Source organism: Cottoperca gobio, chromosome 8 (assembly GCF_900634415.1).
Source record: "Cottoperca gobio chromosome 8, fCotGob3.1, whole genome shotgun sequence".
Classification (NCBI taxonomy): domain Eukaryota; kingdom Metazoa; phylum Chordata; class Actinopteri; order Perciformes; family Bovichtidae; genus Cottoperca; species Cottoperca gobio.
The window spans coordinates 20,198,186-20,213,924 of record NC_041362.1 but is presented as its reverse complement, the minus strand read 5'-3'; the positions used below and the strand labels follow the sequence as shown (position 1 = coordinate 20,213,924).

The 15,739-nt window shown below is 41.1% G+C and overlaps 1 protein-coding gene across 1 annotated transcript; it reads right to left on the bottom strand.

The window, feature by feature from the left end:
- Positions 1-394: 394 nt before the first annotated feature.
- Positions 395-10,655, bottom strand: LOC115012544 (SWI/SNF-related matrix-associated actin-dependent regulator of chromatin subfamily E member 1-like). Its single transcript, XM_029438211.1, has 11 exons — positions 10,573-10,655; positions 9,959-10,016; positions 9,355-9,398; positions 8,598-8,696; positions 5,871-5,963; positions 5,079-5,210; positions 3,973-4,144; positions 3,639-3,811; positions 3,358-3,459; positions 2,742-3,108; positions 395-2,560 (listed from the first exon to the last, which is right to left on the bottom strand). Exons 2-11 carry the CDS (start codon positions 9,963-9,965, stop codon positions 2,193-2,195), a joined length of 1,557 nt encoding a protein of 518 aa, XP_029294071.1. The 5' UTR covers positions 9,966-10,016; positions 10,573-10,655; the 3' UTR covers positions 395-2,192.
- Between the last annotated feature and the right edge of the window lie 5,084 nt (positions 10,656-15,739).

The following is a 15,739-nucleotide window of genomic DNA, read 5'->3' as shown; positions in this document are numbered from 1 at the left end:
ATATTTATGTCATAATATCCAGTTTATTAATATTGAAAACTTTAGGTCACCATTTATAAAAAAGGCACAGTGCACTGTATATTTGATTTGTGTCTTAAACTTCCACTGTGGTTTTGTTCCTGCTTGTTTACTCACATCTGTAGCTTCCTATATATCATTCATGGTGCATTTCTAGAATTTACCTTGAACATGTTTGCTGCAGACTAAATGAGTAGAAAATTGTGTTCAAATGTTTTACCCAAAGACTAAATGTTTTACAAAACTCACTTTTAATATAAAGTAAAATCTGATTTATGAAATAATAGCCAAATATAATTATAAAAAAAAGGCCACAAGAATCAGCAAATCTAGTACTACCTGCTGATGTAGCAAAAAACACCAACAGTCACCAGAAGACTGAGAAATCACCTTTATTTGGATAGATAAGTTCAGACAGTACAAAAGAAAGATTAAAAAAACAGGCATATTCTAAAAACAGTCCAATTCAAGTAAGAAAACAGTCCTTTAAATGCACGCGACTGAGGTTACATTTGGATGAGGGTAGCGTGTGCATTTCTCGGCTTGTGGAATATGCAATCTAAAGGAGGAACAGTCTATAAAAAAAACAGCCTCACCTTGTAGAGACGATCTTACAGCCTAAATGCTAAGTGAGTATGCGTCAAACGTGATGAATACAGGGCAACAAACACCCACTTCAACTGTTTATACTCAATGCAAGAGATTTTATCACCCAGACTTTAAAAGACATCATTTCATTTTTTACTTTCTTGCGCACATGTCTTTTGTCCTACAAGTTCATTTTAAAAACAGTTCTCCTCTACCTCAACTCTTTGAATAAGACCCAATTGTTCAGATTCTTGCAGGATTATAGTTAGTATTTAGTTAAGCATGCAGAATGGGAGCAGACCAATAATTAAAATCCATAACAAGGTTAGTCATCCCCAGTCAAACTTAAAGATGTTACAAATGGCATCTGATTTAAGTACAGGTTTAATACGAAGGCTGAAGTTGAGTATATGATTCTAAAAAGGTTCCACTAAATCTCTAAAAACACAAAGAAGTAGTAACAGTAGTAGAAATCACAGAAACTGAGAAACTACAAAATTCTGAGGTCTTAAATCGGGAGGGGGTGGGTTGAGGTCCTTTCATGCGACGTTGCCCTTTATGTACATATTCAGCTTCAGACAATCCAGACTCTGAACATGTGCGTACTGTACCCCTTAAGATTACAGCTGCGCTCTTATTGAAGTAAACTATAAGGGCTGATTTAAAGGTTTATACATCAAAACTGAGCGATCGAGAAGTATGTGGAACTCATTCAGCCACATCCAACAGTACAGCGTGTACACAGTGGGAGTTACTGGAGGCTTACATTTGAACTATAGATTAAAAAAACATCCATCAGCATGCCTGGCATCCTTTCTCCTGGCGTCATAGATGAGGAAGTATTCTAAAATACGTTGCAACTGAGATTTAACATGTTGATCAACAGAAAAACTAAACTGCAACTATTTTTGATAAATCAAGTTATTAAAATGAGAAACATTTTTGTTCCAGCCTCTTAAATGCCTCTGACAGCTGGACGTGTATCTGAGGATTCACAGCTTGATGTTGGACAATAAACAGGAGCAGACAGTGGTGTAGAGTTAGATCCCTGTATATGACGTTCAAGCATCCAGTGGTGTCACTGATGGCCATGTTACAGTCCCCTAGTGTCGCTTCTGAAGTCTGTATGTGGTTATTTTAAACCTTTTTTTTTTTTTAATTCATCAAGTGACATAATTAGAAAGAATAAAGGAATGGCTTGCACAATGTCTGGAACACAAAATCAGTCGGGTCAAATTTTGTACTCTTTGGTGACTTTTCAATTCATTCAGTCACAACAACAAACCAGGCATGCTGAGTAAATTAAAAAAGGTTTAACACAGATTTAAGTAACGTCCTAATTTCCCCAATAGGGTCTCGCTTGGCCCAGCTGCACGAGGCTGGATGATGAAAACCCTTCATCACTTTTGTATGAAATACATGCTTACTGTTTAATTAACCATACTATCAGACCCTCAACCATTCAGCACTACTCATTCACAAGATCTGTTATGATGGAGGCACTATACAAGTCTCACTTCCTCCCCACCTGCTGCAGCACCGGGAGGCCTTCTATAGTTCCCAATGTGTATCTAACAAACAGACTGTTACGCATCATACTGTTGGCTGCTCTGGCTGGAGGGTAGTAGTGGCGGTGGTGGTGGTGGTGGTGGAGGGGCTGGTTCTTCTGAAGCAGGCGGAGGTGCTGCTGCGGCCACATTAGGGTTAGCTGCACTGGGGTTAGCTTCCTGAGCCGCCGGAGGATCAGGGGCTGCTGCTCCAGGGGCGCTGTCTGAAGGAGGAGGGGGCATGCTGTTGTTGCTGTCATCACTGGGGGCACTGCTGACCGGAGTGTTGCTCTCCCTGGGGGGCTCCGGGGGAGGGGTTGCTTTATCAGAGGCAGAAGAGGGGGGGTCAGATGGAGGAGGTGGAGCAGGCTGAGGGTCTGAGGAGGGCTCTGCTGGTGCAACATCATCTGGGGGGAGAGAGAGAGGACGCTTTAGATCAATTAGTTAAAGCATGTTTATATATTTGTGGGTGTTGCTTGTCAGTCAATTTGAGGGTTTTTTTTAAAAAAAATTTAGGTTCAGTAATTTCTTAAAACAAATACATTTTCTAAATTCTTAGTTCAAAAACATTTAAAACACTATAGGTACCTGTCTCCATTGGTGTGGGCTTGTCCTCCTCCTTGGTCCCTGAGGTGGGGTTAGCTGTGCTGCTAGCATTAGCACTACTCTGCTCTGCTGCTTTGTTTCCAGCAGTCTCCTCTGACTGCTGCTGCTGCTGCTGCTGTTGTTGCTGCTGCTGCTGCTGCTGCTGCTGTTGCTGCTGTTGCTGCTGTTGCTGCTGCTGTTGCTGCTGCTGCTGCTGTTGCTGCTGCTGCTGCGCCTGTTGAGCAGCTTTCTCTGCCTGCTCGGCCGCCTCACGCTCCCTCTCCTCCGCCCGGCGCCTGGCCGCCTCTTCAGCAGCAGCCATCTCTGCTGCTAGCTTCTCCATGTCCACCTCAACCTTCTGACTGCACAGCTGGAGAAAGCGAACACAGATAAAATAATGGCTTCAACAAAATGTAATTCTCCATTTACAAATCAATCAGATTGAATGCAAAGATACAAATGAGTGAAAATAAAGTGCAGTGAAAACATGATTGAGTATGAATGCTCCATGTCTAACAAATCAGAATGTAAGAATTCAATGCATACAATATGTGTATGTTTGGCAACGTCATTCATGCTCCTCACTCAGCTGTGTCTAGGTAAATAAGTACTGCTGTACCCGCTTGAGCTCAGTGTTGAATGAGTCGGTGGTCTCCAGGAAGCGTCTTTTCTTGTCTTGGTGGCGATCCTCAATCTGCAGAAGTTCTGCCTCCAGCTTCCTCTGGAACACACAAGAAACACAGGTGAGTGTGTGTCTCTGAGGGGCATTATTACCTGACATTTGCTCACTGTGCGCATATGACAACACTCTCCGACAACATAATGCTTATTCAGAAGGAAGGAAGGAAAAAAGGGAAGCCCACATATTCTCTGGGCAGAGAACATGTCCGTCCAACCTACCTGGTGCACCATAAGAGACTGGACCTGCCTCTTAAGAACCTGCATACGGGCTGTGGTGACCACCGAGCGGACATCAGGCACAACAATCTCACTGAGGATGTCACTGATGAGCCGGTGATTCCTCTGGAAGCGAGCGGCCGCCGTGTGCTTCACTGAAAAACCATCATCGTAGTCTGGACGGGGGAAGGAGAGGACACTTAACTGAGCATCATGAGGGAGAAGGGGAGCAGGTTAACTGCTCACATTCACACATACTTTACAGATGTCCATCCTAAAACTACCTTCAAATCATAACAACAAATGTTTTTCTCCAAACATAATATCTAAAACTTACCATCAGGGTCTTCAGCGGGCTGGATGCTCATGTACGGCTCTCCTTTGTCCATCCGAGTCTGCCTCTGTCTGCTCTCCTCCTCCATTGCGGCTTCGGCCCGGTTCTTAGCGTTGACGTAGGCCAGGTAGGCTGGTGAGTTGTGGTATGCCTTCAAAGAGTCATTATACTCTATCTGAGATGTGGAGAGAACAAGCAAACAACAAGCTGAGCAACATCTTACAACGACCTGCCTGGTCCTATGGTCCGTTCTGCTACAAGTCATTTGTTGATAAGTTACAGACCTGTTGTGCTGTTTTTTTACCGTTTAGTGTCTTTGGGCAATTAAAGGGACATTTGACTCAAAAGATTTTAGATCGTGAGAATTTTTTTCCCCAGAAGGTTGTGGCTGAGGTCACCCACCCTTCCATCCACCTATTAGCGCTGTAGTCTTCATACACGAGTAACCTTGACTGGATTGTTGAGATTGGACAAAAGCCTTTTTAGATGAAAACATCTGGTTCTTGAAATATGTTTGTGTAATTAACACCGTTACATTTTCAAAAAATTTAAAAACTAATGAAATCAGGTGCTAACTTAAGAGAAAGAACCACCCGTGATGAAGTTCAGGTTAATATCGGCAAAAAACTTCCTGTTAAAAGAAGGAACCTGAAAACATTTATGCTGGGGATTAGTCATTTAAACACTAATATGTATGATATTTAATTGTGTCGACAGACATTCTGTACTTGGATTCAAACAATAAATTGATAAAAATGGAAGTGTGAACATGTGAATGATTGACACTTTCATGCTGATTGTCCATGTCATTAAATGTGCTTAATCACTCATAGTCCAACTTCATCTCCTTGTAAAAACTGATCATTTATATTTATATTAATGATTTGAAAATGATACAAGTAATGGATTGAATGTTTTATTTTGTTAATTTATTATTTTAATAGTCCCAAAAAACTGACAGAACTTTAGTGTGCCACTCCCCCTTTAAAAACAACAACAACTGGTATACAGGCTTTATGTATAGTACACAAACAAAAATACTGTAAAGTACACGCAGTACAGTGCAGACCTGAACCGGAGCCGTAATTAGAACACTGCTGGGAGCTCACCTTCTCAGCTTCATACTCGTTCAGGTAATCCTGTTTCTCCTCATCCGTCAGGTCTCTCCACATCCCTCCGATAATCTTTCCAATCTCCCACAGCTTCAGGTCCGGGTTGGATGCCTTCACTTGGTCCCATACCTTGCATTTGCACACAAACCCCAACACACATGCACCATCAGGAGAATCGCCCCACACGCACGCACACACAAAAACAACATATGGTCACAACAGGGCAACTGCAGTCACAGCTAAGTTAGGTTACTATAAGATAGTGAACAAAATAAAGGAGGAAAAGTGCAAAGGAAAGAAGAAATGATCTCCCAAATTATTAATCTATTGGACAGGTATTAACTAGTATAAAGAGATAAAGCACATTTTGTTGCATAAAGACTGGATGGAATGGAATGAAATCTATCTAAAGACAAAATCACAAATTTTATGTCAACATTATTTTTAGTTAAAGAGTAGATTTTGTCTTTATGCCATATTCAATGTTAAATTTCAGCTCTGAAACTATAGAAGCAGCGAAGCGACAAGCACAAAAGGGGGAAATGAAGGCAGGAGCAGATCATGCTTGCAGGAGGAAACACAAGGAGATGTATTTTCTCTTTATCGTTGACAAACACAGGAGGCTACTGTGAGCCAACAGGATAACAGAGCGGAGAGACTCCACTAGGTGGTTGAGGTGGTGGTGAAGGTGTCATGGCTTGGCTGTTTTTCCCACCCTAAAACCCCTGCAACCTTTCAGGGGATGGGAGGACAAGCAGTAAAAGCAGACACCGTGGATGGGTGTCTTACCTTCCTGCTTACCTTCCGGCTGTACCGCATGTAAGGCATCAGTGGCTTGTCTGGAGGTTTGGGAGGCTTTGGGACGGTGACCCCTGTGGAGTTCTGTGGAGGGGAGGCACAGAGAGAGAAAATTAAGCAAACAAAAAAAACCTGTCACAAAACATAATTTGATTATAGTCGGTCTTGTGTGAAGGCAAATGAAGAGGTGTTCATTTAAACAATACATTACTATTAAATGGTCCTGAATGCTTTCCTACAGCGGGATATAACCTTTGCATGGCTTAATGCACTTTGTGAATACTTTAAACAAAAGGAATCACACAAGAACAAAAGGGTTGGTATTGCATTTCAACTGCATCTGAAAAAACGTGAAGACTAGACAAATTATATCCACCAAACCAAAAAAATAAGCAAACCGATAGATGAATGGCAGTGCCCCATACAATAAGTTATATTCATTTATACCTTTTATTAATGATTTAAAATGCAACCTAAATTACATTTTGGCATTAAAAAAGGACCACAAACAAGTGTGCAAATATTCAGAATGTTCTGGCCTGTGAACCCAAAGGAGATGCAGGAAAATTACTCACTTTATGACAATAAACCAGAAAGTCAAATGTACCGCCTTGCCACAAAGACATCCAACTCTATACTTACATTTATACAATGGGAAAGTGGTGCATAAGTATTAAAAGGGTGAAATTGTTCTGCCGAGATGTTCTCTTTAGTACCGCATTACTTTTACAGTGTAATATCATTTACAGAAATGTGAAAGATACATGATGGGCTACACAGAGACACTACAACAGTAGAGGTTACTAGTGATGCACCCATTTCTGATCTTTCTTGCTGGTCAAATTTACATCTGGTGCTGCATGAGGACAGTAACATCACAGCCACACACACACACACCATGCACGTGTGGCATTTCTTCAGCTTAAGTGAAGAAGACATAAAGCTCGCAAACTTTAGCACCTGCAAGTCCAAAATCAGCCCTGGAGGAACAACCTTTTGCAAACATATGTAACAACTAACTTAGCTAATGATTCCATTTGTACTGGGAAGTCGGAACACAGTTTTGGTGTGTGTAAAATACCACGCAATGCGTTGTTATCAACTGGTATTGTTTACAATGGCTAACAAAGCTTGTACTGGAATGCCCTCAACTTGGGTGTGATGTCATTCCCAGTTTCAATTTCTGACTACCCAATACAGATGGCACGCACCAGCACAACTAACGGAAATTCAGATACAGGACGATGCGTTGAAGTTCTATTACGTAATAATGAGTATTGGGCAAAGGTAAAATATATCACTATCAAAGGGGCTGCACAATGAAAAACAAAATGATAATCGCGATTACTAATTGATTTATGTGACTAAGTATTTGTATTGCACTTTCAGAATTAGGGCTGCAAGATATTGAAAAAAAAACAACATTGCAATATTTATTTTTTCTGCTAAATATATTGCAGTATGAAAAAGGCAATACAAGTAAAAAGGTAACATTTAGACTTTTGGGTGGCTTAAATTATTTTTTCAGGATTGGTGGTTAAAAAGGTTAGTCTGGAGCTTTGCTGTCAATTAAGTTAGACTTTAAAAAAAAATCAGAATCAGCCAAATATTGCATCTCTAAGGGTTACCCTGAGGTGTGGGTGCTAGGATACTAAAGAGGCATTAAAGGGCAACACACACACACAAGCACCCATTGTTTACTGGCATGGAGTCAAGCATCTTTGCAAGTTGACAGCAAGCAGCGTGTCTGGACTCACCATTATTATTCCCCAGCGGTGACATGTGTCAGTTCTTCAGACAAGGCACAATTCTACCAATTGGTTGCATTACATTACACTCTTCTCTCTCATCAGCAACACAGCTCGATTTGGCCATTTAAAAAGAAAATAACTAAAAAGTTTATGACAAATAAATTGTAGCCTGACATTTGTATCTCCGATGCATTTGTTTTAATTATGCGTTTAATGTTTCACCGTCATGGTTGGTGAGGGATCTTGGGTTTGATTTGTAGAGAACATTAGATCATTTTGCAATGAAAAATGAACACACGAGTGGCATTTTACCTCATGTAAGGTACAAGCAAAAACACAAAGACATTCATAACCGAAAAATAAAAATCGAAGTCTGAAATTACTGTCCTGTGTTCTACTCAAGCTAAGCAAATAAATTGAAAGCTAATCATCAATCACAATGATTAATTATGTTTCCCTAGTAATTTAGAAGTTTCCACAGTAGTTTTTACTTATTCATTAAACATGTTTGGTGTAGCAGACAATAATATATAATATACTGTCTGTATTGAAAGGTCTAAATGAGTTAGAATAATTTTTTTGATATGGTTTAAAACGGACACTACTATTAAACACAGAAGCATATAACCCTAACTCTCACACTGCAGTCATTGATTAGCTGTTTGCATCATGCACTGAGCCACACTGTGGCATATTCCACCGCTGTATTGGACTGTGGAAATGATTGACTGTTTTAAAAAGAAACTGTGCCAGCTGTAAAGGAGCAGCTTATAAAATTCAACAGAACTTTGTTTTCATCAAAAACCTAAATTAAGTAATAATTGTGCTATCTAGAAGATTTACCCCTCCATTCCCACTTTTTGTCCATATATGTGCCTCCATATTTAGCCCAAGACCTTTTCTTACTACCCTCCCTCTTATCCTGCACCCAACCCCTTTTCTGAATTTCGATTCATCGATTCATTACCCTGCTGGAGCCTCCGGAGCTCCCTCCCAGCCGGAGGTTGTTGTAGGCCAGATGGCTGTAAGGGTTGTAGCCCACAAACCCTGGGGTGGAAGGCAATTGCTGATGGAAGACAAATGAGACAAAACACGAATGAGAAATGGCTTACAAACAAGAGGAGGAAGAGGGATAAACATAAATAAGTGAAACGGGGAAAACGTGAAAATATATATATGTATTGTTTTGCTTGTTTGTTTTCCATGAAGTCAACATGCAAAGCAAAAAAAGGCAACTGGTCACCAGGCTGGCATTCAGAGTGAGTAAACAACGTGCGATTGTTGCATCTAAAAATCAGGACCTTGCAACAAGCTCAGATCGACCCCTATTAAGCACAAGTTGCATTTACTTAGCCATATATAGCAAACATCGCATTTCAACTTTAATTAAACAGTGTTGTGCCCTGCTACTGAATGTAAGGAAATGAAAGCATCAAAACAACCATGTTGACTAACTGTACACATGTGCTAAATTGATCTTAATTAAATGGTGGTATGACAGGAAAAAAACAGGAGTGAGGGCGATGATGGAGAGCTGAACAACTTTGTGGCAACCTCTGTGTGTTCAGACAGAGAAATAAAGTAAATGAAAGCAATATAAAAAAAAGTGTGAAGGGAGAGAGAGTAAGATAGCAAGACAGAAAGATAAAAAGATACCAAAAGAGTGTACGGGGCTAACATGGCCTTTTGGCCCTGAACAGTAAATACTGAGACTGGACACTTACTGCTGCCGGGGCGGGGGGAGGGGGAGGGGCGTAGGATGGTCGTTCTGTGTGAGAAAGAAAATAAAGAAATGATAGTCAACTTTTACTGCATGTATGTTTTTAAGGCTATGGTTTATACATGTATACATTTGTATAATTTGTACAGTGCATGCATTGTTTCTTCACCCTGGTAGAGACCAGAGGTTGTTGCTCCGATGCTCTCAGCTTCAAAGCTAAACCCTAGTAAGATGCACTATGTGAACCAGACACTGGCACACTTCCTCTGCTGCTGTCCAGTGGGATGTCACTTCAGCTGACTGAGCTGTTGGGCACCATGCAGAGGATCTGCACTTTGCTAATCAGATGTAGTCACATCATAGGGGTACATCGCATTTTGATGATACCACTGACTTCCCTCTTGAATTGTGATTATTTGTTTTTGGCAGAATTGTGTTTATTTTATACTACAGGCCCACCTATAGTAAGGGCTATGATAGACAAAAGGCAATGTGTTTAATATTTACTGTTGGTTATTTGCAAATCTGTCACTTATATGCTCCCTGGTCTAATAATAGGAACAACACCAATACATTGAAATTTCGTTGGTACGTGTGTGTTTACTTACTTGACATCGTGGCTGAATACTGGGCTATGGAGAGGAGGCTCTATCCATATTGGTTAACCTGGATAAGAAAACATGAAGGGAAAAAAACAGCCACACTTATTAGATACTACAACCATTCCGCTATTGCAATTAGTCGTTTGGCAGATAAAGAATCAAAAAGACACCCGTAAATGACCTGAAATTAACGACGATAACGATGAATGATAACAATGGCTGACGGGACTTAAAAGCTAGCTTACTCGGCTTGGCCTTTTAGCCAAACCTGCTAACACAAAGAGACTATTTGCCCCAATAGATTTGGAAGCAATTGAGTCCACCAAAAAACAGACAACACACAAAACTCGCGTTCATGCAGACCGTCTGACACTTCAAAAGTGTGCAACGCCTGCAAGAGATTTGAATAAACCCTGCCGTTGAACCCGGGCTAATGAACAATACAGGCTCCTGCTAGCGTTACCGCTAACGTACATGGGGGTAATTAGCTTCCCGTACTAGCTAAGTTAACCAAAGGGTAAGACATAAACATTTTAAATCGTTTTTACACCAACGTTATAAAATGATAGAAATTCAACAATTTCAAGTAATTATGTTAAAAACAACGTAAACATACTCACTCAATCGTCCTTTGTTCCCTCCGTAGGGCTGCTTGTTCCGCCTTCCACAAACAAACCGGAAGTGCCAATTTTGTTCAGGCCGGCGGAAAGGATGTTTTCAGAATAAAAGCGTAGTTATTTCAGCTCCAAATACAGATGAATGAGTGCCCCATTAGCTCACCTGGTTGAGTGGGCACCCATGTACAAAAGCCCCGTGTACCAGTGGAGCTGGGAATGACCTTCATACCTGAGTTGACCCTGTTCCAATACCACAAGTCAAAACGTTAGCTTTGTTAGCAATACCAGTTGATAACAAATAACAATTTGTTGATCATTTTATCGGGAAGATAGAGAGCATTTGCTCTCAAATTTCACCTGATCCCCGACAGAAACCCACCTTCAACAATAATTCTGTGTTCCTCACACACTTTCAAACCCCTAACATCTCAGCACTCGATTAATTAATTACTCAAAATGAAATCCTCTACCTGTGTATTAGACAGTATCCTAACTAAGTTTTTTAAATAGGTATTATTCACTATTGGCTCTTTATTGTATTGATTATTAACAGATCTCTGACTTCTGGCATCTTTCCAAATAGTTTTAATATGGATTTATTCAACCGCTACTGAAAGAACCTAATCTGTATCCCCTATTACCAGAACAATTTCTAAATTATTGTTTTTATCTAAGGTGCTAGATTAGGTCATTTTCACCTTTTCATTAATAACAATAACATTTTAAACAGTTTCAGGCAGGTTTTAGAGCGTGCCATAGCACAGAGACAGCCCTTGGGAAGGTCACTAGCACATTACTTTTAACAGGAGGTGAGTGCTCAGTCGTAGTGCTTCTGACATAATCCATCACTCTGTTCTCCTGCACCATTTAGAAACCTGGGTTGGGCTAAAGGGAACAGCTCTTACACTTCTACGTTCGTACCTCTCCAATAGAACTTTCCCTGTTCTTATAGAAAAGGCCAGGTCCTCTGTCGCTCATTTTAATTGTCATGTTCCTCAAGGTTCCATCCTTGTCACATTGTTCGTGTTACACAGCTACATGTTCATTCCCAGTCTAGTAACTCCAGCAGCTTAGATAACCTCCTTGCGTGCCGAAATGATGTGAAATGCTGGATGTCGCAAACATTTTTTTTAATTCAACAATGATAAAGCTGAGATCATCGCCATTGGTCCAACTAAATCTATGAACTCAAATTTTAACAGGCACTAAGAAATATGAATTTTTTTACTACTGCACTAGCCAAGTTAGACCGGCGGCCAGATATGTTCCAAATAGATTTTAACATTTTACGGATCTCTTTTAAAACATTAAATGGCCTTGCTCCAAATCTATCACTAAAAAGGCACAAAAGCTTTTGTTAAAAGATTTTGGGTATGTAAAGATCAATGTCAATTTGGATGATATGCAAAATCCTAATTTGCATACATTTACCTTTTGGAAGACTGGAACACAGCATGAGGAGGTAGGCTGCACATCAGGAGATTTACAAGATCAAGGAGAAAAATATATGCTAGGTCAGGGGTCGGGAACCTATGGCTCTTTCGATAACGCAATATGGCTCGCATTTAACATGATTAACAGGTAATACATAATTATATTGTGTCATTTTAAAGTAAAACATTTAGCAGCAGATTTGTTTTTAGTTCTCCCCTCTCTTTCCTCCGCTCTGTCTCTGACTGTAGGTGAAGGTGTGTTCACACGTGTGTGCGTAGGGGGCGGAGCCCCGCCCTTCGCGAAACCGAGCAGAGGAGAAACTGCACAAAGCAAGCAGTAGACCGGGGGGGTCAAACTCAATCACAGAGGGCCAACATTAAAAACTGGGACTTACGTCGAGGGCCAAACACGGTCCACATGTATTGAACAGGATACACATATTGGATAAAGTGCAAAAAGATATGGAACATATTTAAGTCAACTGCAAACGGATTGCTGAGCAGTTCAATTTTAATTTCTGAGCTGCAATGTCGGCAAATGCTCTCAGTTGATCAGCAGAATGCTGTCGTGAACACAGCGGTGGAGATGTTTGTCAGTGTTTGGAAACACGTAGTGACCAAAGTTTCCTTCTGCATCAGAGTCTCCCACAGGCAGCTTGGCTTATAAAGCTCTCACTGCATCACACATGTCCGTGATCACACGGCCCTGAAGCTGCAGGTTTAACAGTGAGATGCTTCGTTATGTCGCACAAACAGTCCAGCTCACATCGTCCCAGAGATCTGTGGTGTGTTTCCCTTTGCTTTCCAAAAACTTTCATTCCATTCACATATTTAGTTACTTCCTCAAATGTATTTTCCCGTGGTTGTGCCATGCATTGATTTAATTACCAAAACCGGCGGGCCAGTTATGACGGACATATGATATTTTCTCGCGGGCCGGATATAATTGCCTTGAGTTTGACACCCGTGCAGTAAACACTGAAACGTGCACATACAGTATATCTCAAAAGTGAGTACACCCTTTAGATTTTTGCAAATATTCTGTTATATCCTTTCAGGGGATAACATTATCCTACTGAAACTTTGATATAACTTAAAGTAAGTCAGTGTGCTGCTTGAATAACAGTATAGATTTATTGTCCTTTGAAAATTACTCAGTACACAGCTGTTAATGTCTAAACAGCTGGCAACAAAAGTGAGTACACCCTATAGTGAACATGTCCTAATTGTGCCCAATGATGTTGTTTTCCCGCCCTGGTGTCATGTGACTCGTTAGTGTTACAAGGATTCAGGTGTAAATGATAAGCAGGGCTGTTAAATTTGGTGTTTTGGGCACAATTCTCTCTGAATGCTGGACAACATGGCACCTCATGGCAAGGAACTCTCTGAGCGGCTGAAAAAAAGGATTATTGCGCTTCACAAAGATGGCCTTGGCTATAAGAAGATTGCCAACACCATGAAAATGAGTTGCAGCACAGTGGCTAAGATCATACAGCGGTTTTCCAGGACACGTTCCACTCGGAACAGGCCTCGCCAGGGTCGACCAAAGAAGTTGAGTCCACGTGCTCAGCGTCATATCCAGAGGTTGGTTTCCAAACATAGACGTGCGAGTGCTTCCAGCATTGCTGCAGAGGTTGCAGAAGTGGGATGTCAGCCTGTCAGTGCCCAGACCATACGCCGCACACTGCATCAAATCGGTTTGTATGGCCGTCGCCCCAGACAGAAGCCCCTTCTGAAACCGATGCATAAGAAAGCCCGCAAACAGTTTGCTGAAGACAATGAATCCAAGAACATGAGTTACTGGAACCATGTCCTGTGGTCTGATGAGACCAAAATAAACCTGTTTGGGTCAGATGGTGTCCGGCGTGTGTGGCGGCACCCTGGTGAGGAGTACCAAGACAAATGTGTTTTGCCTACAGTCAAGCATGGTGGTGGCAGCATCATGGCCTGGGGCTGCATGAGTGCTGCCGGCACTGGGGAGCTGCATTTCATTGAGGGACACATGAATTCCAATATATACTGTGACATCCTGCAGCAGAGCATGATCCCCTCTCTTCGGAAACTGGGCCGTAGGGCAGTTTTCCAACATGATAATGACCCTAAACACACCTCCAAGATGACAACGGCCTTGCTGAAGAAGCTGAAGGTTAAGGTGATGGACTGGCCAAGTATGTCTCCAGACCTAAACCCAATTGAGCACATGTGGGGCATCCTCAAGAGGAAGGTGGAGGAGTGCAAGGTGTCCAACATCCGTGCGCTCCGTGATGTCGTCGTGGAGGAGTGGAAGAAGATTCCAGAAGCAACCTGTGCAGCTCTGGTGAATTCCATGCCCAGGAGGGTTAAAGCAGTGCTAGATAACAATGGTGGTCACACAAAATATTGACACTTTGGGCACAATTAGGACATGTTCACTATGGGGTGTACTCACTTTTGTTGCCAGCTGTTTAGACATTAACAGCTGTGTACTGAGTAATTTTCAAAGGACAATAAATCTATACTGTTATTCAAGCAGCACACTGACTACTTTAAGTTATATCAAAGTTTCAGTAGGATAATGTTATCCCCTGAAAGGATATAACAGAATATTTGTAAAAATCTAAAGGGTGTACTCACTTTTGAGATATACTGTAAATGAGATGAATAACGTAAGTGTTATTTATTTAATAAAAGAGCACCTGTTCAATGAAACACTGATACTGCTATTAGTACTCGGAGAAGTGTTATTCTTAAAAAATGCACGCATAAAGTTGCATTCAAATTTATTAAATATATGGCTCTCAAGGAAATACATAAAAAAATATTTGGCTTTTATGGCTCTCCCAGCCAAAAAGGTTCCCGACCCCTGTGCTAGGTGTAAAATTTCCACTTCTGTATGAAAAGCTAGATATTCAAAATGTATATATTCACAAGAGCATTGAAAAGTTGTGAATACAAAAATAAGAACAATACATTTATAAGTAGTTAACCTCTCACAATACACAGTTAGGCATAGATAGATATTAATTGGGTAATCAAAACGGTTCAATAGTTATTTTCTCTGAATTTCCTAAATAATTCAAGGCTGGATTACTGCAACTCATTGTTATCAGGTTGTCCCAAAAAGTTGTTTAAGACTCTTCAGTTGATCCAAAATGCAGCGGCACCTGTATTGACAAGAACTAGGAAACGGGATCATATTACTCCTGTATTAGCTGCTCTGCACTGGCTCCTGGTAAAATACAGAATAGAATTCAAAATCCTTCTCCTGACTTACAAAGCCATTAATGGTCAGGCCCCAGCATATCTTAAAGATCTCATAGTACCTTATAAACCAACTAGAGCATTGCGCTCCCAGACTGCAGGGTTACTTGTAGTTCCTAGAGTCTCTAAGAGTACAATGGGAGCCAGAGCCTTCAGCTATCAAGCTCCTCTCCAGTGGAACCAGCTTCCAGTTTGTGTTCAGGAGGCAGACACACTCTCCACATTTAAGAGCAGGCCTTTTTGACATTTTCCTGGATTCATCCAAACTTTCTCTTGTTCAACACAACATCATTTCTGTCAAATGTTGTATTTGTACTATGTTGTTTATCCTGTACACACGACATCTATTGCACGTCTGTCCGTCCTGGGAGAGGGATCCCTCCACAGCGCTCCCTGAGGTTTCTTCCATTTTCCCCCTTTAATTATGGGGTTTCTTTTAGGAAGTTTTTCCTTGTGCGATGCGAGGGTCTAAGGACAGAGGGTGTCGTAACCTGTAC

Bases quoted from the DNA above. Each gene is read 5' to 3' on its own strand.
- LOC115012544 (XM_029438211.1), bottom strand. The intron at 3,460-3,638 runs GTAGGTTGGACG...TGTGTGTTCCAG, and splicing joins AGTCTCTTATGGTGCACCAG to AGGAAGCTGGAGGCAGAACT. The intron at 3,109-3,357 runs GTACAGCAGTAC...CGCTTTCTCCAG, and splicing joins TCAACACTGAGCTCAAGCGG to CTGTGCAGTCAGAAGGTTGA.